Raw genomic sequence first — 22,188 nt, 5'->3', positions numbered from 1 at the left:
TGAGGCTGAGGTCAGGATCCTTTCCATTTTGCATATCTCAACAATGAAAGGTTTTGCAGGCCAAATTATGCTCTCAGATACTGTGCAACTCTGTTGCAAGACTTAAGGGGGATGCAAAGGTGCTTCTGAAAACATAATTTGGCCTGAACAATCTTTAATCATTGGTGATGTGCCAGATTAAACAAACTGTCTCTAGACCAGCATTTAAAAGTGTGATGTTACCTTGTGTTAGCAAAAATACTCCAACATACACATTTCAAAAGTCTAGTGTAGATCAGGCAGTGTACTTTTCAGTGGTGTTAACATGTATTCGCTAATGCATTAATAGGTGTGAAGTTATCCTAGGCATCATCTACATGGGAAAGTTGCACCTGTCTCACTTAGATCTTTTGTAAAACTGTTTTAAACTGCTGCAAACACCTGTGCAGACACGCTTACTTTATTTTAAAATGGCTTATTTTGGTTTACTTTAAACTGGTTTTATATAATGTTTAACCTAAATCAAAATAAGCATAATGTAAAATGAAATAAGTGTCCACACAAGTTTGTGTCAGCTAAAAAAAAAACCACACACCTTTAGTCACATTGCAACTCTCACATTAATATGGACAAAGCTTTGGGAAGAGGGCGAGTTTGTAGAACTAGCACTTTAAAAAACTTTTTACTTGCAAACTGATTGTATTAGTACCTTTGGGAATAGAGAACTATTCTTTCAATAACATTCTTGTTTTTGAGTGATATCCAGTTAGGATGGACAAAAGTGCGAGTGAGTTGTGAACCTGAGTCACTGTAATTTACATACTTAGAAATTTCTAAGTAAGCAGCCTCTGAACCATTTAAACAAGTGGGCACCTAGTGTCTTTCAGGCAGAACTCAGGCAACTGCTTTACTTTCAAACTAAAAATGCTTTCTCCTTTTCAAATGTACTCTTGAAAACTCTTAAAAAGTCAAAAGAGTTAGTCAAAGCAATCTAGAGGATATAGGTCCTCATATCTTATACTTTGTTCATATTTTTTTTTCCACTAAGAGTATGTCTACACACAAAATGCTACAGAGGTACAGCTATAGCGCTTCAGTATAGACAGACACTCACTACAGCAACAGGAGGGGTTCTCATTGCTGGAATTAATCCACCTTCCCAAGAGGGGGTAGCTAGGTTGACAGAAGCACTAGTACTGTCTACACCAGGGTTTAGGTTGGCATAGATAATTTTCACACCCCTGAGACAAACAGCTATGTCAATGTAAGTTTTCAGAGTAGACCAGCCCTAAATCAGATGACGCTTACTTTTATGTGCAAAGTAGTTATAAGATTCTACTTTTCTAGAGTTTTGTTTATGTCAAATATTCTCTTCTCATTTAGGTTACATTTCTGTAAACAGATCTGAGGAGGACTTCAAAATTGCTTGTTATGCTGAAATGGTGGATTCCAAAACTAATGTCTTTCTGGTCAGAGAATTATTCAGTAATTACCTTCAAGTAACTAGGGAGGAACAGTATGTAGGTCCTCGCATCTCCCAGTTGGGAGTTATATATAGTCAAACAAGTCTTCATAATTGTATTCTTTCCTACAAGATAGGTAATATTCTGACTGTCAGACTGAGCTGCTTTTGTGTGGCCCTTTAAAGTTCTCATTTAGAGTGAAGAATATTTGATGTGTTTATTTTCTCTTCTCACTTTCCAATGGGCCACTCTAACCTATATCAGCTGGCAATGGTCCCCAGGAAACTATATACCAGCAGAGAATTGGAGGAGCATGCCCTCAATGCCAGGGCTGGGAGGATGGTGGTGCAGGAGCTGGCTACACTGGTTTTATACCTACAGAATGCTTCGTCCCAGTAGGGGAATTCTTAGCTGGCCAGATACAGTCACAGTATCCAGCCCATCTGTACTGCCTGTGTTTGACAAAGAGGCTAGATAGGGGAAAGAATCTGCTTTTAATATCAAATATAAGAAGGGCCATATTGGGTGAGACCAAAGGTCCATATAGCCCAGTATCCTGTCTTCCGACAGTGGCCAACATCAAGTGCTTCAGAGGGAATATACAGAACAGGTATGCTACTGTTGATTTTTACACACTAGAACAACAGCTCCTCTTAGGATGCTGTATGCTCACCTTTAAGAGATGCTGGTGGAGATTTGGTTGTAGTGAAAGCATAAACTTCAGAAAACTCCCCTTCTCCAGCATCATTGTATGCCTGGATTTTAAAATAGTATGTAGTGGATTCACTGAGTCGCTGCACCTTGTACGTATGACAAGGTCCACTATAAACAGTAACAAATCTAAAAAAAAAAAAAATTTTTTTTTTAAATAAGTACACGTTAGAACTACACAAACTAATTTATGTTAATGTTTTAACACTGAAAAGTGTGTGATGGGTGAAAGACTTTTGTAAAATTTTATTACAAAAATGGTGACTTTTACCTTAAGTTTGTTACACAAATGTTAGACCAAACAGACCTCTTTTATTGCAATAAAGAGTTCATTATGTGTATTAGTGTCATTCATAACAACAACACTGAGTTGTCAGCACCAGGGAGTGCCAATACCTTTTTCCCCCCACTCATTTTATGGGAATTATCATTAAATCTAGATTTGCACTAGGCTGGAACATTACACAGGAAGTTTGTTACACATGGTTAGTCATGCACTCTCTTTCCCAAACTCTCAAAATTTTAAGTTAGAGGAACTGAGAACTTCTGGAGGTGGGGGGAGAAAGGTTCATACACTTTTATAATCTTAGAATTAAAAAAGAATTGTTCACCCTATTTGTCGATTACGTACACTAAACCTTTAATATTAGAAGAGATATTTTTAAATACAGAAAACTGACAGTATACTTATAGGTTAATGTATTACGTTATTACAATGTAACAATTCATAACTTTCTTGATTGGGGTTCTCAAACTGGTAGTTGGGATCCCTCAGGGGGTTACGAGGTTATTACATGGGGGGGAGGGCACGAACTGTCTGCCTCCACCCAAACTTTACTTTGCCTCCAGGCTTTATAATGGTGTTAAATATATTTTTAAAGTGTTTTTAATTTATGGGGGAGGGTGTCACACAGAGGCTTGCTATATGAAAGGGGTTACCAGTACAAAAGTTTGAGAACCACTGTTCTTGAATAAAGATGTTACGCAAGTGCTAAGTATTAATTTCTCATGCCATACAATGAATCAGATACACCCAATTTAGCTTTTCCACTGGAAAATGAAACTGAATATCTGATTCCACCATAAAGAGTTTTAAGGAAACATACAAATGCAATTTATAAAGCACGGGGGGGGGGCCTTAACACTCTTGATCATCTTTCCATTTTTTGTCATCCAATAAACCATATCCACTAACAGAACTGAGGAAATGAATAGTTTTATGATATACATCCGAATAAGATTACCTGATTTCATACCCATTAACTTGATAAGATCACAGTGGACTACAAAACAGGACATGAAGCCGTAAAACATTAGCAGGCTTCTGAATGTTCCAAATTGTAGAGTAATGATCTCACCTGCCAAACCTATCCTCCATCTGCAAGTTGAACTGCATAGGATTGGTAATTAAAGCTCTACCAAGACCTTCACCCCATTTCAGTTTAAGGCTCTGGTAGCTGAAGACCACACATTCAAGATGAGGCGGGTCAGGAGGTAGTGGTTTTGTTTTGGCTTTAATGGAATGATTGAAAGGACCAACTCCAAAGTTGTTTATGGCCTGTATTCTAATTCTTCAAGCGAGAGAGGAGGAAAAAAGGTTTGTTAATTTACAACGACTAGGTTAAATAATATACTAAAATACAATATTTTACTGATTGTAAATTTCAATTACTGATGTACTGAAATAATCTTATACAAGCCCCTGATAATATTTTGCAATGAAGCAAAATGTCAATTGTCATCTGCAAAGAACCAAACACCACAAAAGGTATAAAGCTACAGTTAGAGATTTCAGAGTTGATGGGGGGGGGGGGAGTTTAAGAGTTAAGATCTCTTTCAAGTTGAGCTTATATTTGGAATACAAGTGAGACAAATACTACAAGGTTTTCAGTGGGATTTTGCATAGAATAAGGCTGAATAATGCATAAATAATACTGAGAAGTAGTGCAGAATGGAAGCACAGTTGCTGCTGTTCATGAAGGTAAACCATGCAAGTTACAATATTTTTAAGAGTTCAGAGTTAAAGCAGGTTATGATGTAATCTTAAAACAAAAAGCAAGGAAATTTGCCTTAATTCACCCTATTTCAGTTCAGCTGGCAATTTTCCTTCCCTCTCTAGTAAAGCATCTAATAAACTGTAAAACATAGGCACAATCTGATGACTAAGGACAGAATGATAGCCGTGACTATGATATTCCCTCCCCTCCCCCATTTGAGTTTTACAGGTTAACCTACAGATGTGATATTTTAACCTTTATTAGCCTATTAATTTTTAAAATAGATTGAAGGGCAGTTACATATAGATGTGTATTTAAAAAAAACAGAATTTACGTTTACAATGCACAAAGTATACAGAATTTAATTTTATCCCTTCATATAGAATCACAGAAATATAGGGCTGGAAGAGACCGAGAGATTCTCTAAGTCCAACCCCTGAGACCATCCTTGACAGGTGTTTATCTAACCTGTTCTTAAAACACTCCAATGACAAGAATTCCACAATCTCCTTTGGAAGCCTATTTCAGTACTTAACTATCCTTATAGTTAGAAAGTATTTCCCAAATATTAAACCTAAATCTCCCTTGCTGCAGATTAAGACCATTACTTCTTGTGCTACCTTCAGTAGGACATGGAGAACAATTGATCACTGTCCTATTTATAATAGCCCTTAACATTTGAGGTCTGTCATCAGGTCCCCCGCTCAGTCTTCTTTTCTCAAGACTAAAAATACCCAATTTTTTTTTTTTAACCTTTCTTCATAGGTCAGGTCTTCTAAACCTTTTATCATTTTTGTTGCTCTCCTGTGCTCTCTCTACTTTGGCCGCATATTTCTTAAAATGTGGTGCCCAAAACTGGACAGAGTACTCCAGCTGAGACCTCACCAGTGATAAGTAGAACAGAACAATTACCTCCTGCGTCTTACATCTGACACTCCTGTTAATGCATTCCAGAATATTAGCTTTTTTGCAATTGCATCACATTGTTGGCTCATACTCAGTTTGTGATCTTTCATAATCCCGATTCTTCTCAGCAGTGCTACTACCATAGACACTTATTCCTTGTTTTGTAGGTGTGCATTTGATTTTTCCTTCCTAAGTGAAGCACTCTGCACCTGTGTTTACTGAATATCATCTTGCTGATTTCAGATCAGCTCTTCAATTTGTCAAAGTCATTTTGAATTCTAATCTTGTCCTTAAACCCCTCCTGCTTGGTGTCACCAGCAAATTTAAAAAGCATAATCTCCACTCCATTATTCAAGTCATTAATGAAAATATTGAATGGTATCTCACACAGGAGCGACCCCTTGGAGCCCTATTAGATATACCCTCCCACTTTGACAGCAAACCATTGATAACTACTCTGAGTACAGTCTTTCAATTAGTTGTGCACCCACTTTATTGTAATTTCATCTAGGCCACATTTCCCTAATTTGCTTATGAGAATGTCACATGGAAGTGTCTCAAAAGCCTACTAAAAATCAAGATATATCACGTCTGCTGTCGTCTCCCCCCGGCCCATCTACTAGGTTAGTAATCCTGTCAAAGAAGGAAATTAGTTTGGTTTGGCATGATTTATTCTTGAGATGTTGCTTGTCTTCTTTGATTGTGAGCTCTTTGTGGCAGAGATTTACTACTTATATGTGGACATTTCTTAGCATTCTGTGGAAGCTTCTAGCAAAAACACAGATATTTTGTGACTAATAAAGCCACAGTTATGAAAGATCAGTTCCAGAATTCAAAGTGTTATTTGTTTTATTGTTAAGACAGAAGTACATAATTATACGGACAAAACAAAAAAGGAAACATCTTGGTTTTTAAGGTGTCCAAGCTTTTCAGGCCAAGGTCCACGACCAGCGTTGTAGAAACACCTACCATACTTCTGGCATTCTGGAAACACTACCAATAATAGAAAAACTATATAACCAAATCAATGATATTTTGCACTATAATTGAAGATGGACTTAAATATTTTAATACAGATTTTCAATGCATTCTTTACCAAGAAGGAAAAACTAATTTATAAAAAAAAATAAAACCAGCTAACTGAAACCACAAAGGGTTATTTAAAGCGCTTCAATCCTGAAAGGCAGAATTTGAACTAGTGGTAGACTTTGCTGGACTTAACTGCAACCTCTCACGAAAGCTACCTGATGTCCTATGGACAGCTCATTGAAGCCTCTGCCACTTGTCTCCTGGCAACCAAAAAAGTAAACGAAGGATACACAAGGAATGGGACAAAAAAAGATGACATTATGATACCTTTGTGAAGTCAGTGGTATGCCTTCACCTAGAATGCCCTGTTCAGCTCTATTTGTATTGTAGCACTTAGGATCCCCAGTTCTACACACCTACCTCAAAAAGACAGTAGAAATAAAGTTCAGGGAAGGGTGACAAAAAGATTAGGGGCATGGAAAGACTTTCATATTAAGAGAACTTGAACAGACTGGTACTGTTTAGAAATGACAGATGGGACATGACAGATGAACACACAAATCATAGTATATAGAAGGTCACTCAGTTGCTCCTGTTCGCTATTTCATTAACAGAAGAGGCAACAGATTTAAAGCTGATTTGAAGGAAATCCAAATTAGCTTTTAAAATTCATTGTTACCAAATATCATGGATGCTAAAGTGCTTAGTCAGATTCAAAAGAGGGGGTTTCTGTTTTTAAAGATGTTTTAGGGCACAAATCAAAACACTAAACTCATGGAGTTAGGAAGAAACTCCATCATTGGCAGGCAATTCCATAATCGTCCACCTTCCTCTGAAACATTTGCTACTGGCTGCTGTCATGAGCCAAACAGGGCTAGATGGGGACTACTAGTTTGATCAAGGGATCCATACTGTTTCTTTAATAGCCAGAGTACAGTTTGCACTTGGTAACATTTCCTTGTATCTGGAATGCTAATGGCCAAATTAAATTAAAGTTCAATTAAAACAATGTTACCATGCTGTCCACTATCACAGCTCTGATATTTTTTAAAAGTTATTCAGCACTGTAAGGATTGGGGGATGGGGAAATCAGTAAACTGAAAAACGGACCACACTCAGTGTAAGAGTTCAGCTCAGTCTTGCAACTGAATAAGACAAAATGGCTGGGTTGTAGCAGTAAATAAGAATTTAGGCCAATCTCACTAGCTTCCAGTTCTCCAGGTGCAGGTGGTGGATCTTATGAGGAGGGGACTACAATGGCAATGGACTGCCACTGCCTGGTTGAGGATGCCATAGTAACTGGGTACACAGGCCATCTTCACTGATTAGCTGATCATCACAGTGGCAATCATACCAAAGATGGCTTTTTGCCCTCCCAGGAGCTTAAAGAGTTCTCAGGATCCATTTGATTGTAGCTGCAGCTGGTACATGGGTAATAGAGATGAATGACAGAACAACTGGATGCAGTGTTGCTGTAGCCATGTCAGTCCCAGGTATAAGAGACACAAGGGAGGTCATATCTTTTATTGGAGAGACAGACAAACTTTCAAGCTACACAGAGCTCTTCTTCAGGTCTGTGACATGTACTAGCTTAACGAGTAATTCGTCTGCAATTCATGACATGCTGGCGAGACCCATTGGCATATTCCTCACAAGTTATCATTCCCGCAGACCGAAAAGGAAGACAGAGCACGCAGAACAAAAAATGTGGAAAGATGGCACCAAATGTGGATGGAAGCACAGGGATTGCTGGGATGCAAAGAGATGCATCTGCAGGACCCAGAATGCACTGCACCCCACACCACCTTCCCACAAACCATAGCGCCAGAATGGGAAGAGGTGCTCTGTGGGATAGCTGCCCAAAATGCACTGCTCCCAATGCTGCTGCAAGAGCCACAAATGTGGCCACACCAGTGTGCTTGCAGCTGACAGGCAGCGCTTTCTCTGCTGCGGTCTCCGAGGGCTGGTTTAACTCTCAGCGCTCTACATCTGCAAGCGTAGCCATGCCCTAGGAGTGTCACAGCTAAACAGAAGGTGGAAAAGCTTGTTTAGCGTAAGTAGTTAATTTTGAATGATCCCTTGCAATATGTGTTAAGTGGCCCGTTAATACCCCTCCAGTCACTGGGGAGCTGGAGGAAGGGCAGGAGAGAAGGCAGCTAGGAGGGGTTATTAATGGGTTATGGATTGTTATAAGACATAAATCCAGGTTTTCTAATCAGTCCATGATTATTAGTATCTATCAAAGTTATGAATTTAATCTTCACTGCTATATTTGCATGTTGGGTTCAACCCGCAATCATGTTCCATTTGTTTCTGCCCTGATTTTCTGTGAAGTTTTTCTTTCTTTCTTTCTCTTTCTTTCTTTTTCTTTCTGCAATTATATTGTCAACTTCTGAGGCAGTGGGGTATGAGCTGGTGGAGGAGGGTGGCATTAGTGTGACAAGAACGTAGTTAAGGGGACAAATATATGAAAATTAGATATTCAAATCTGGTGTTTGGAGTTACTTAACCGATTTCTAGATAATTAACCACAGGGCTCTGCTAAATACAGGAAAATGCTGCTCTTGGCATAAAAGAGGAAATCACTTACACACTGGTTTCCTTAAAACCAGTGGACCTGGCGACCTCTTCAATTGTCCTGATTTAGTTTGTTGGGGTAGAATCCCAGGATCCCCCATAACATTAGAGAAAGTAGCTAGAATGGATTCCATCACAGGAGGGAATAGGTTAAAAAGACTCACTTTATCAGGCTTCTGCATTTTGTGTTTACTAATAAAGTTGTAGAAAAATAGAAAAAAAAAATCTAGATATTTGCCTGTCTCTTTTCATTCTGCTGTGACCTCAGCAACATACCAATTCAATATATGCTGTATTTTAGGGCTCCTGGACTCAGTGTCTTCACTTTCTGGGTTTTTTTTTTTGTTTTTTTTTTTTCTTAAAAAGTCAACCACTCTAAAAACAACCCATTACATAAATGCACACACTGGCTTACAGCGTGTTCACCTTAATGAAGTGGACTAGGAGACCAAAAAACCTGGAGGGAAAAAATAGTCCTGAACATTGTATGTTAAATAGCTACAAGACTGGTTTCAGAATAAAATAAGGAATAATCACCTGTATAAAGTGTCAGGGTGCAGATTCTCCAGAATATGGCTTGTAACTCTACCAACACTTACAAGTTGCTTTTCCCCATATTCTATATTATATCCAATGACATCTGACCCATGACAACATGGTTCCTCCCACTGAATGGCAAGGCACGTTGACAAGGGACAAGGAATTTCCATCTGATCTTCTTCAAGCAGATGTAGTACAGACACTGCTGCAGGCACCGATGCTGGTGTTGTTACCACACCAATATCTCCAAACAATCCAACTCCAGCTATATTCACAGCCTGAAAGAGAGATTTTGTTGTGTTCAAGGAGTCCACATTTTTCTATCTTGTCTTTGAGAACTGCTTTGATTTTGTGCTTCATTAAAGAAATTTGCAAGAGGATGGCATTTTCCTAAACATAATGAAAACTTATCAGTCCAGAACTAAAGGCAAAATTCCACTTTAGTACTTGCAGCTCACATAGAGGTTAAGAGAAATGAGAACAGCAACAGAATGTCCTTAACCATTCTGACAGGTTCAGAGTAGCAGCCGTGTTAGTCTGTATTCTCAAAAAGAAAAGGAGCACTTGTGGCACCTTAGAGACTAACAAATTTATTAGAGCATAAGCTTTCGTGAGCTACAGCTCACGTCATCAGATGCATTTGGTGGAAAAAACAGAGGGGAGATTTATATACACACACAGATAACATGAAACAATGGGTTTATCCCATTCTGTCTTTCATGATAACTCAGATTATTCTGTTCTGAAACATTTTTTGTTGTGTTCCTTAAAAATATAGTAAGCAATAGCTTGCAGATCTTGAGCATCTTCCAATAAGGACATCTGGCATAAGGGTGTAACAGGCCTGGACATGTTCCCAAGATGGCTGGCCACAACCATCTGGGACTTTGAAGAGATGCAGAAGACATTAGTCTAGTGTTTAATCGAACAGTATCCTATTCCTAGGTGTACACACTTTGGTTGGAGTGACAGAAGATGCTCTCCAAATCCTTTCTTCGTCCAGTGCATCTGTACAAGTTGGACCAGAACTTTGTCCTTAGTTTCTAGCTGAAGTACTTATTCAGATGCTAATTATCTTTAGGTTTTGATTTTTAAAGTGACATACAAAAGCAAGCCTCTCATACCTGTACTCTGCAATAATATGTGGTTGCAGGTGTAAGACCTTTCACTTCATAGCTCAGACAAGGGCCAGTGTATATGATACGCATTGATCCTTCCATTTGTCCCCAGTCCAGCCTATATTCACAAATTTCAGCACCATTGCATGCAGGACTCTGGGAAATTCAAGTCAGTGAAAGATTAGCTTTCAGATAGCTCATGATTTGTAATTATAAATATATATTTAAGATTATATCAATGGGGAATGGGTAGTGAAGAGTGTGGATTCACTAAATTTATCAGTGAAATGAGTTGGCTGGTTTCTACCTAGTCCCAAAAGGGTATATGTCCTCCTCAAACCACTACACAAATGACACTCCTGGCTACAGGGAATACAAGTATTAAACAGGAGTAATTTGACAAAACTGCACTGAGATGTTTGCACATATCTACCCTATAGCACACCTGACTTTGGTCAGTAGTGCTTTTTTACATAAGGCACTACTGTTGAAACTATGCTAGTAAACAATGGTGTCAGAACACTTATTATAAGTAGCATGCAAAATGGAGGTTTTTCAGTTTGAAAACCATTCCATAAACACCCAGACCTTCCAGGTAGTCAATAGCATGGCTATAAGTACACCATTTGACTGAAACAGGAACATTCTTCACAAAGATTGCAATTCCCATCTGGTCTCATAGTTTTCCAGTAACTAGTTGTAACAGTGGTGTTCACACTACTTAAGGAAAATGTGCTAACAGCAAATAGTCACCCACACCATGAGAAGGGCTTAAATATCACTCAATTTTCTCAATACAAGAACAAACTCTGTAGCTGAAAACATTTACAAAACAAAATTATTCAAAGCTGACTTCTGCCTGAGTACTGGTGAAATGGGGGAAGCATTTGAAATATTCCATCAATATACTCAATTCTTCTCTTTGTGAATTTACTTGTGCTACATATGATGCATGAAATTCTAAAGCTTTAATAATAAAAATTTAAAAAACCTACCTCCCAAGTGACCACTACACAGGTGGCAGCCTTACAGGTTAACAAAGGTGTACTACACTGATCAGGAGGTCCTGCAGCTGTAGAAATCTCTGCTTTTTCAGAGAGAGGGCCAAACTAGAAGGAAATACAATTGCAAGAGTGTAGCAATGACAGAAAAATAGGACAAATGCACATTTGCACAGTGATAGCTTGGAGAAAATAAAAGATGCCATTTTATTTTGATAGTACTAAGATTTTGCATCACAATACCTAACTTCATAACTCCTACTGGAGCTTTTCGGGCAGCTGCTACACGGAACTTGTTTTGTGCACACAGAACCTCCAAAAAGCTCCCACTCATAGGGTTCTGCACAGTGGTAAGCCTCTCAACTTTGTGTGTATGCATGGCTCCCCTCCCCATCCCCCCCATCTTCCTTTCCTTGCAGTCACACCTTGCTTCCAAAAGCAAGTGGCATTGCTCTAGAGGGACTCTTCTGTGACGAACATTGCTCCCATCCCTTGTTCCAACCCAGTATAGCTTGGAGGAATCCTCTCTGCCCAACACTACCACTATCCTACCCTGACCCTACCTATCACATGCTGTAAATTTAAAGTGATCTGCAAAATCCAGATGGGACATAACAGAAATCGGTTCACGGGGATGAAACTCCAACTGCAAAATAAGGGGAAACTTTTGGAAGGCATAAAGGACTGTTGGGCTCCTAACTATTCTCTGAGCTACTGATGATCTTGCACATAAATTTCACTGTCTTCTCTTTGCCAGAAGGGCTTTTGCAAACTGGTCCTTCAATAGGACTAATATGGAAAGCCACAGAGATGCTGCAAACACCACCAGGATCCTAATATATAGCTATCTTATTAGTTGTAGTACCTGTATAGTTACTTGCAAAACAAAAACTGATTATATAAAGAGATTGATTACCCCAGTTTTATTTCCTGCTCTTATCCAGAAGCAGTACATTCTCCCAGGAAGTAGACTGTTCACTGTGCATTCTGTCGTCTGACCCTGATACACTTGTCTGTGTTCATCTTGTTCAGAGTTTGCCATTTCTACAACATACTCTATTACTTCTGAACCCCCATCTGTGGAAGGGGGATCTATGAAATATAAAGTTGCATTAATACAAAACCCAGGTAATTATTTTCAGAAAACAGTTCTTATTTTAACAACAGTTTCAAGGTGGCCTGTATGAAACCATAAGTTAGATTAATTCTAAAAAAAAATTTGCAGATGTTTGGTCTCAGCATCTATCTGAGCTGCAACAATTCATAAGCCTCTAATCCTTTTAAAAAACACAGCTGTCAGTTAGTAAAAGATTCATATCAATCTTTTTGATTGGGCATTTATGCATACTATCTCTTACTTCTCCCCTTTACAGGGCTAAAAATAAAAAAGCAACAACTTGTTTTTGCTTTCAATTGCCAGTTACAAACGGGTAAAGGGTAAAGACTAACCACTGCATACTGTTCCCTAACTTCTGTGCTGGCTGCTCCTTAAAGTTCTTTTAGTAATATACCAACTGCCCCACAAGCTATACAAAGTATAACTGAAGAGCTGTGCATTAGTTTTTCCTTTTGACTGAGTTTAATTACATAAGCTTTCAAGTTTTTGAATGTGTCTCCTGATATTTCAATTTTAGTTTTGTGGGATAATTTTTGTTTTTAGCCTTCTATTTTTATAATGTTCAAAACCTGGAAAGTGTCTATCTACAGAAACATTGGTCCTTACCCCATTGTAGAGTTATTTCTCTGGGCTTAGCTTTGCTAACCAGGCATGGAGCATGGCAAGGTCCAGGAGGAACAGCTGATGTTTGTACAGTCAGAACATCAGAAGCCTAGCAAAAAGTGTACATATATTATTTTAAAGTTACAGTTGTGAAACACTGCACAACATTATTTTACTAAAGGAGAAATAAAACTACTTTCAAGGCCTAGTGTGTTTATTCTTTTCAAGTGACTTTTTGGCTCACCGGGCTTTCACCTCCCTTACTGACACAGTAAACTCTCAGTTTGTATGAAGTACCAGGCTTGAGATGATCACACACATGTTCTCTCATGGAACCACTATACACTACTTCCCATTTAGTTCCTGCGGGAAAAGGAAAAAATATCAATTTACAATCCATGGGGAAGGTTTTGTTACATTAAAACATTAAACTTTTCCCCAAATACATTAATTTAAGGCGCACACATCACAGAACAAAAACTGAATCCTGGATTGGTTCAATTATGCATATAAACAGCATTTACTGTAATTAATTACTACTCCTATCTATAACAAAATGAACATTCTAATTGCTACAGTAATGACAATTCACACTTGCATGTAAATAGAAGTGAACAATAAATTGAATTAGGCCTTTTCAATGATTGCTTACCAATTAAAGTTTCTGAAATTTCTAGGAAGTACTTAGAAATGTCTGATCCTCCATTATCCTTTGGTGGATCTGAAAGAAAGTTACATTTTAGTTACAATGAATTTCAAAAAAGTTTAGAAAAAACCATGAGGTTCATGTACCATCTTTTAATCAACTATTCAGAAGAGTATTTTTCATTGTGGAATATACTCATATGGGAAGTTAAACTGGAATTGCAATAATACTGCAATAAAAGATGAAATATGAAAGCTTCATGTTCAGACAAAGCATAAAATATAAGGGTCCTATCAATCTGTTTTTATGAAATATTATACACATTTTAAAACAGCAATAAAGTGGGTTGGGCTCCACAGTAAGAGTATGAGGATATAGAGGCCAGCTGCTAAAGTTCTGCTACTCTTTTTTGAATGAAATAAATATTTTTGCTACTTGTATATTATATGAAGACTAAGTTTTAATGTGTAAATTTCAACTTTTCTTGGAAGTCACACTCAAAGTTAAGAGTAGGGTAATCAAATAATCTCTCAGTTGGTAAATATATTCTGAAGGAATAGCTGGTCATTAGTGCATTTTGAAAAGAGATGGGATTGGGAGAAAGATTTGTATTTTTAAGGAGATTACATTTAGGCTAAAAGTTTCTCTGAAGAAAAGAACTGCATGGAGACAGACTATAGTCTATTTTTAGACCAGTTCACTATGCTATTTTAAATTTGTTTTACTGATACCTTATAGCAGGGGTGGGCAAACTTTTTGGCCCAAGGGCCACATCTGGGGATGGAAATTGTATGGTGGGCCATGAATGCTAATGAAATTGGGGTTTGGGGTGGGGAGGTCTCTGCTGGGGGTGCAGGCTCTAGGGTGGGGCCAGAGATGAGGAGGGCTCCAGCTAGGGGGTGTGGGCTCTGGAGTGGAGCTGGGGGTGCAACATTGGGGGTGCAGGAGGTTGCTCCAGGCTGGGGCAGGGGGTTGGGGTGCGGGAGGAGGTCAGGGGTACAGGCTCCGGGCAGCGCTTACCTCAAGCAGCTCCCAGAAGCAGTGGCATCCCGCCCCCCCCCCCCCCGGCTCCTACGTGGAGGCACAGCCAGGCAGCTCTGCAGACTGCCTGTCCACAGGCGCCACCCCTGCAGCTCCCATTGGTCACAGTTCCTGACCAATGGGAGCTGCAGGGTAAGCACTTGGGGTGGGGGCAGCGTGTGGAGTCCCCTGGCTGATCCTACATGTAGGAGCCAGAGGGAGGACATGCTGCTGCTTCTGGGAGCCGTGTGGAGCAGGACAAATCCCCGATCCCACTCCCCGGATGGAGCACTGGAACGGGACAAGCCCCGAACCCCATTCCCCAGCAAGAGCTCGAGGGCCAGATTAAAACGTCTGGTGGGCCAGATGCGGCCCCCGGGCCGTAGTTTGTCCACCCCTGCCTTATAGGCTCATTTCTCTTCCGAGGAGCAAGGGAAGACAAAATTAACACAAGCTGACTTACCCCATGTAACTTTCACATTGTGTGAATGGATCTTTCCCTTTACACTTGGTTTACTTGGTGGTCCAGGTTTATCAGGAATTGTGCTATATTCTACTACCTCACTTGGGATACTTTTCCCTTCATTGTTGCAGGCACAGAGCTGTTAAGAATCAATACAATATATTGATTGCTATGGACAATATCAGACTAATTTGCAAACAGAGACCAAAGAGAAAGGCAATTATTTTAAAACATCTCTGACACCATAATAAAATAAAAATGTAATCCCACTGAAAAATTACTACAGCTAGGTTAGCCTTCTATTGTATATGGTTAGGAAACACCAAACAAGTGCTACAAGCAAATAGCTTCAGAAATACAATATTGGTCAGAAAAAAAATAAAAGGAAATCAAATAGGTAATTTAGCACATACCCTAAACTTATGAGGAGTACTCCTCCTTAGATTTTGTAAAGTGCATGAGAGTTCTTCTCCATTATATTTTGGCTGAAAACCATAACCCTGTAAAGCACAGAAATTAAGAACAGGCATACAGTCACTAAAAACCTCTCCTGGTAAAACAAGAGCAGCAATTGGTCCCCACAATTTCTCAAGCATTAAAACAGTTGAATTTCCCTTGGACACTTCTTACCAAGTCTATATGGTTCTACACTATATAAAGTGTCTCTAATAAGGTGAATTACATCTTAAACAGAAGAGGATGGCAACTTCAGCAATTATGCTTGATTTTTTTTTTGTCATTAGATAGCATAGGCCTTTACATAGTTCAGCATTTCCACTTTATGAAACGCTGTTTTATTAATTATACCGTGTTTATGAACTGTTAATTGTAGTGCAATGTTTTGTATTATTACACTTGGGATAATCTTAATGAGTTACATTTACACTTAAAATTACAGACTACTCATCAAAACATTAAGAAAACCCAACTTACAGAATCATCTTCTTCCATATCTAAAGTGTAAGTCAGAGAGTCATCTGATAACATGCCATTAGGTGGGCTCCATTTTAATGATAGCCATGTTACTCCTGCTTCAGTTAACTCAGGGGGCAGTGGTGGTGAAGGAACGACTCCTGCTGTATAATATATCACTGTCTCACTAAACCCACTGAAAAGTTAAATTTCAAGGTTAGTAACATTAGCTTGGACTGTTGAGAAATTAAAATGAGAAACCACCACCACATTTTACCTCATTCCGATGTCATTTTTAGCAGCTAATCTGAGCAAGTATTTTGTAGAAGGAGAAAGTTTGGTTAGTTTGTATTGCTTTAGATTCCCATAGTAGCATTCTTTGAAGGCTCCACTCTTTCCCTTTAAACAAATAAAATAAAAACAGACTTAAGTAACTTTTACATAGGGACTATTTTTAAGGTTAAATTTACTCTCCTCCGCTCTCCACCTTCCTCTGTTACTCCACTAATTCAAAATTTTAATAAAAGCATTAAACCTAAATATTACACATGGGCAGGTTGTGATCTTATCCAAGCTGTTTATTTTTTACATTAGACCACTTTTCAAATCAGAAGGCCAGTGGCCTGACATTTTCAATAATGGATACCAGCCAAACAGGGAAACAAATGACTTACAACTGAAGATGTCTCACTAATGGGGAAAGGAGGGGAGACAGACTACAATATAGCAGAAGTCCTGGAGTGGAAGGATGGTCATTAGAGCTAGAAAGACCAAGGTAAGAGGGTTTGGAATGCAGAGGAAAATAACCTAAAGGATTACAGGAAGGGCTACTCAAAAATTTGAGACTTAGAACTGGTCTACACTACACAGTTAGGTTGACATAAGTTGCTTTACACTGACCTAATTATGTCAATGTCTACACTGCAGCCTTCCTCCTGTTGATGTAAGTGCCCTACTACACTGACATAAAAAAAACACCTCCACCAGAGGCACAAGGCTTATGTCAGTGTAGTTAGGGTGATGCAGTGTGTCTGCGTTACTTACACTGGCTATTGGCTGTCTTGTCAATTACACAGCAGGAGCTGTTTCTAGCGTAGACATAACCTTAGTTAAGGTTGCAATAAGCATCCAAACTCCCTTGGATACCTACACAAACTAAGATGTTAATCCTTTGACGTTTTGTCCAGTCATTACAGAACACATTTTTAGTAAGAACTTCTCAAAATTTTAAGTGACGTTTATGATCGTCTTCATGAAATGGACCCATCATGCTCTGTTCACTAATAATGGATATATTATGAACTTTACTTAGGATGGCAAAAAAAATAAAATAAATCCAACAGTTTACAATTTAACAGTGTATTCTCAGAGTAATTTAATGGAATCTGTTTGAAATAGCTGTAGTACTATAGATCTGGCCCAAGTTTTGTTTGTTATTTTAAAGTTGGCTAGCCACAAAAAAATACATTGATTGGCACAATAAAAAAGCGTGTATCTACTTAAGCAATACACATATTCATTCATATCTGCAAAGCAATCATGTTTGCAAGCAAACTTTTCCATCATAAAAATAAAGGGCTTACCTCATCCCATTCTAAGAGAAAATTAGTTATTTTGGAACCATTATCATTTGAAGACTGAAATAAAGAAAAAAAAAAACAAGAGAAGATCAAAGGTTTAAAAGTAGAGTTTCATTTTACACAGACACTTGGATGTTGAACTGAAAGGTTTTAATACCGAGGATAAGGTTTCCAACTGTGTTACTTAGACATAACTAAGTAAAGACAATGCAAGCTAATTTTAACTGTACAGTCCACACTATATCATCTTTTTCCTCGCACTACTCTTGTATTTAAGCACCCTTTCAGGGATCATTTCAGACCTTATTGTGACAGTCTGGGAATGTATGAATTCCAGTTTGATTTATGAACTCTGCTTATATACTTTTGGATGTCTTTCACTATCTACTTGCATCATACCTTTTGTGTTACGGAGAGGGGTACTGGCATTTGGTTTCTGCCATTCAATGTGACAGATATTAATGCCCACATGAATTGATGACATTTGCACTAGCAGGACAATGGAGCCTCCCTGGAAGGACTACTGCTCTGCTAATGACTCCTATCACATCATTACCTCCTCTGAGACATGAATGTAGCAACACTGGGGCACGAGGTCTCCTGCTGGAACTCATGACCAAAACCGTGCTTATAAGCTGGAGGACTTTTGAGCATGCACAGAAAGACCAAAACCAGAAGATAAGACTGGGCAGAAGGAGGAATGGTGCAAAAGAATCCTGAACTCCCTGGAAAACACTAGGACCCAAAGGACTTTCAGAAGGGTGAATAAACTGAGGCAGGGTGTTGCATGCAAGGGTATGTGCTATTTTTCTAAGATCTCATGTGTGTCGGTTTAGAAATTCTTTTGCAGAGTCTATGTTATTGTGTTACATCATGTACTTTCCAAAGAGAGTAACGGTAAACCAGAAAGTCCACAGCTTTGGTGGAACTCTGGACCACCCAACAGCTACTGGGGAAGCTTTGGAGAGCATAGGCCCTAATGCAATTGGTCTGTAGGGTCCAATTTGATTCTTTGATTCTGCACTTGGAGAGTGGGCCTAGATGCCCAGAACCAGAGACATACTGCATCATTTCTGCCCATCCCCAGGAAGCCAAGAGCATGAGGGACCAAAGGTTCTGTTTGGGTCCTTCATAGGAAGGAGTTGTAGACCAAGCATCTTAGAGAGGTGATTAAGAAGAAGCAAAAAGCATACAGGGAGAGGAAGATGGGAGGAATCAGCAAGGAAAGCTACCTAATTGAGGTCAGAACATGTAGGGATCAAGTGAGACAGGCTAAAAGTCGAGTAGAGTTGGACCTTGCAAAGGGAATTAAAACCAATAGTAAAAGGTTCTATAGCCATATAAATAAGAAGAAAACTAAGTGGAGGTTAAAGATAATCTAGGCATGGCCCAATAGCTAAACAAATACTTTGCCTCAGTCTTTAATAAGGCTAAAGAGGATCTTAGGGATAATGGTAGCATGACAAATGGGAAGGAGGATATGGAGGTAGATATTCCCATATTGGAGGTAGAAGCGAAACTGAAACAGCTTAATGGGACTAAATCGGGGGGCCCAGATAATCTTCATCCAAGAATATTAAAGGAATTGGCACCTGAAATTGCAAGCCCATTAGCAAGAATTTTTAATGAATCTGTAAACTCAGGAGTAGTACCGAATGATTGGAGAATTGCTAATATAGTTCCTATTTTTAAGAAAGGAAAAAAAAGTGATCCGGGTAACTACAGGCCAGTTAGTTTGACATCTGTAGTATGCAAGGTCCTGGAAAAAATTTTGAAGGAGAAATTAGTTAAGGACATTGAAGTCAATGGTAAATGGGACAAAATACAACATGGTTTTACAAAAGGTAGATCGTGCCAAATCAACCTAATCTCCTTTTTTGAAAAAGTAACAGATTTTTTAGATAAAGGAAATGCAGTGGATCTAATTTACCTAGATTTCAGTAAGGCATTTGATACCGTGCCACATGGGGAATTAGTTAAATTGGAGAGGATGGGGATCAATATGAACATCAAAAGGTGGATAAGGAATTGGTTAAAGGGGAGACTGCAACAGGTCCTACTGAAAGGAGAACTGTCAGGTTGGAGGGAGGTTACCAGTGGAGTTCCTCAGGGATCGGTTTTGGGACCAATCTTATTTAATCTTTTTGTTACTGACCTTGGCACAAAAAGTGGGAGTGTGCTAATAAAGTTTGCAGATGATACAAAGCTGGGAGGTATTGCCAATTCAGAGAAGGATCGGGCTATTATACAGGAGGATCTGGATGACCTTGTAAACTGGAGTAATAGTAATAGGATGAAATTTAATAGTGAGAAGTGTAAGGTTATGCATTTAGGGATTAATAACAAGAATTTTAGTTATAAGCTGGGGACGCATCAATTAGAAGTCACAGAAGAGGAGAAGGACCTTGGAGTATTGGTTGATCATAGGATGATTATGAGCTGCCAATGTGATATGGCTGTGAAAAAAGCTAACGTGGTTTTGGGATGCATCAGGAGAGGCATTTCCAGTAGGGATAAGGAGGTTTTAGTACCATTATACAAGGCACTGGTGAGACCTCACCTAGAATACTGTGTGCAGTTCTGGTCTCCCATGTTTAAAAAGGATGAATTCAAACTGGAGCAGGTACAGAGAAGGGCTATTAGGATGATCCGACGAATGGAAAACTTGTCTTATGAAAGGAGACTTCAGGAGCTTGGCTTGTTTAGCCTAACTAAAAGAAGGTTGAGGGGAGATATGATTGCTCTCTATAAATATATCAGAGGGATAAATACAGGAGAGGGAGAGGAATTATTTCAGCTCAGCACCAATGTGGACACAAGAACAAATGGGTATAAACTGGCCACCAGGAAGTTTAGATTTGAAATTAGACAAAGGTTTCTAACCATCAGAGGAGTGAAGTTTTGGAATAGCCTTCCAAGGGAAGCAGTGGGGGCAAAAGATCTATCTGGTTTTAAGATTCTACTCGATAAGTTTATGGAGGAGATGGTATGATGGGATAATGGGATTTAGGTAAGTAATTGATCTTTAAATATTCAGGGTAAATAGGACTAATCCCCTGAGATGGGATATTAGATGGATGGGATCTGAGTTACTACAGAAAATTCTTTCCTGGGTATCTGGCTGGTGAATCTTGCCCATATGCTCAGGGTTTAGCTAATCGCCATATTTGGGGTCAGGAAGGAATTTTCCTCCAGGGCAGATTGGAGAGGCCCTGGAGGTTTTTCGCCTTCCTCTGTAGCATGGGGCATGGGTGACTTGAGGGAGGCTTCTCTGCTCCTTGAAGTCTTTAAACCATGATTTAAGGACTTCAATAGCTCAGACATAGGTGAGGTTTTTTGTAGGAGTGGGTGGGTGAGATTCTGTGGCCTGCGCTGTGCAGGAGGTCAGACTACATGATCAGAATGGTCCCTTCTGACCTTAGTATCTATGAATCTAGGAGAGGGAACTCATCTAGAGTTGTGACACTGATTTTCTGATTTTTACTTGCTTACTTTACACATTACCACAATTGTGCTCACAAACTGGGCATCTGCTCATGTGATGACAGCATATGTAACTGCAATAGAGTTATGCACTTGTATGTATTTTTGAAAATCAGGTTGACACTATATGTTTATTGAGCGTGAATCTACATTAACCAGAGAGCCATATGTAATTGCAAAGACATTTTTCAGTCAAGTACATGAACAGGGATAGCCTTACAAAACTCAACAGCCTAACACACACACAATGTATTGTAACATTTCTATATAGAATACATTGCATGGTCTATTCAAGAGTTAGCCTGGGCGGGCGGGACAGATCATGATGCATAAACCAAGCTAAAACAGCAGAATTTGGCTTCAGAGTTAACTTCGACATTCTATGCTATTTAATCTACCACACTGGGACCCTAAGCATTAGAAGTGTTGATGCTCCCCTCTCTCACATGCAATCATTTCAGTAGAGAATTTTTCCAAATATTCTAGGTCATATATGTCTTTTGTCAGTGTAAAAATACATGTATTTTATGCTGAAAAAAGCATTCTACCAACTCACATATTAATGGGATACAAAGGATATTGAATAAGTAACAGAAGAAAACAGGATGTCCTGGAGATGGAGAAGTGATATGATTTCAGCTATATGGTAGAGAAACAATCTTCACTGAGCAACTTAAAATCCAACTTTAAAAAGAGAAATTGTATGTTTTGCTTTTTCAAGATTTTAAATATCCCTGCCAAGTTATTTACCTTCCACTGTAAACTCAAGCTGTTTTTCGTTCTGTTGATTAGTTTAGGTGCAGCTGGAGGGTCTGGTTCACAGCTTTCTGTAGTAAAACTCACCAATTCGGAAACAGATTCTTTTATGGAACTGCTTGTTGCTGAAACTCTGAATGACAAAAGGCAATTAATGAAGTGTCCCAAGATCATCATCACATGAATATCCTAAAATTTAGAACAGAGAATCAATTTAAGAAATGCACTTAATCAGAGGCAGAAGGTAAAGAAAAGAGAGTAGATACAACAAGCTATTAGAAGTGTTA

General features: G+C 38.9%; 1 protein-coding gene across 9 annotated transcripts in view; it reads right to left on the bottom strand.

Moving 5' to 3' along the window:
- LOC119861011 (fibronectin type-III domain-containing protein 3A-like) overlaps positions 1–22,188 on the bottom strand; it is an 87,505-nt gene that overhangs the window by 4,863 nt on the left and 60,454 nt on the right. For 6 of the 9 annotated variants that reach the window (XM_038415340.2, XM_038415343.2, XM_038415341.2 and 3 more), the window contains 15 exons: positions 21,896–22,034; positions 17,666–17,719; positions 16,360–16,481; positions 16,104–16,278; positions 15,584–15,670; positions 15,171–15,309; positions 13,694–13,762; positions 13,286–13,404; positions 13,045–13,150; positions 12,238–12,413; positions 11,316–11,429; positions 10,327–10,476; positions 9,200–9,480; positions 3,512–3,724; positions 2,116–2,282 (listed from right to left, as the gene is read on the bottom strand). In XM_038415340.2, the coding sequence (XP_038271268.1) occupies positions 2,116–2,282; positions 3,512–3,724; positions 9,200–9,480; positions 10,327–10,476; positions 11,316–11,429; positions 12,238–12,413; positions 13,045–13,150; positions 13,286–13,404; positions 13,694–13,762; positions 15,171–15,309; positions 15,584–15,670; positions 16,104–16,278; positions 16,360–16,481; positions 17,666–17,719; positions 21,896–22,034 (2,111 nt within the window). Of the gene's footprint in view, positions 1–2,115; positions 2,283–3,511; positions 3,725–9,058; positions 9,120–9,199; positions 9,481–10,326; positions 10,477–11,315; positions 11,430–12,237; positions 12,414–13,044; positions 13,151–13,285; positions 13,405–13,693; positions 13,763–15,170; positions 15,310–15,583; positions 15,671–16,103; positions 16,279–16,359; positions 16,482–17,665; positions 17,720–21,895; positions 22,035–22,188 lie in introns of those variants that run through there. The other 3 variants (XM_043492684.1, XM_043492682.1, XM_043492683.1) reach the window with 3 other exon arrangements.

Source organism: Dermochelys coriacea, chromosome 9 (genome assembly GCF_009764565.3).
Source record: "Dermochelys coriacea isolate rDerCor1 chromosome 9, rDerCor1.pri.v4, whole genome shotgun sequence".
NCBI lineage: Eukaryota > Metazoa > Chordata > Testudines > Dermochelyidae > Dermochelys > Dermochelys coriacea.
The sequence above is the reverse complement of the archived record's forward strand: the minus strand, read 5'-3'. Positions and strand labels throughout refer to the sequence as shown.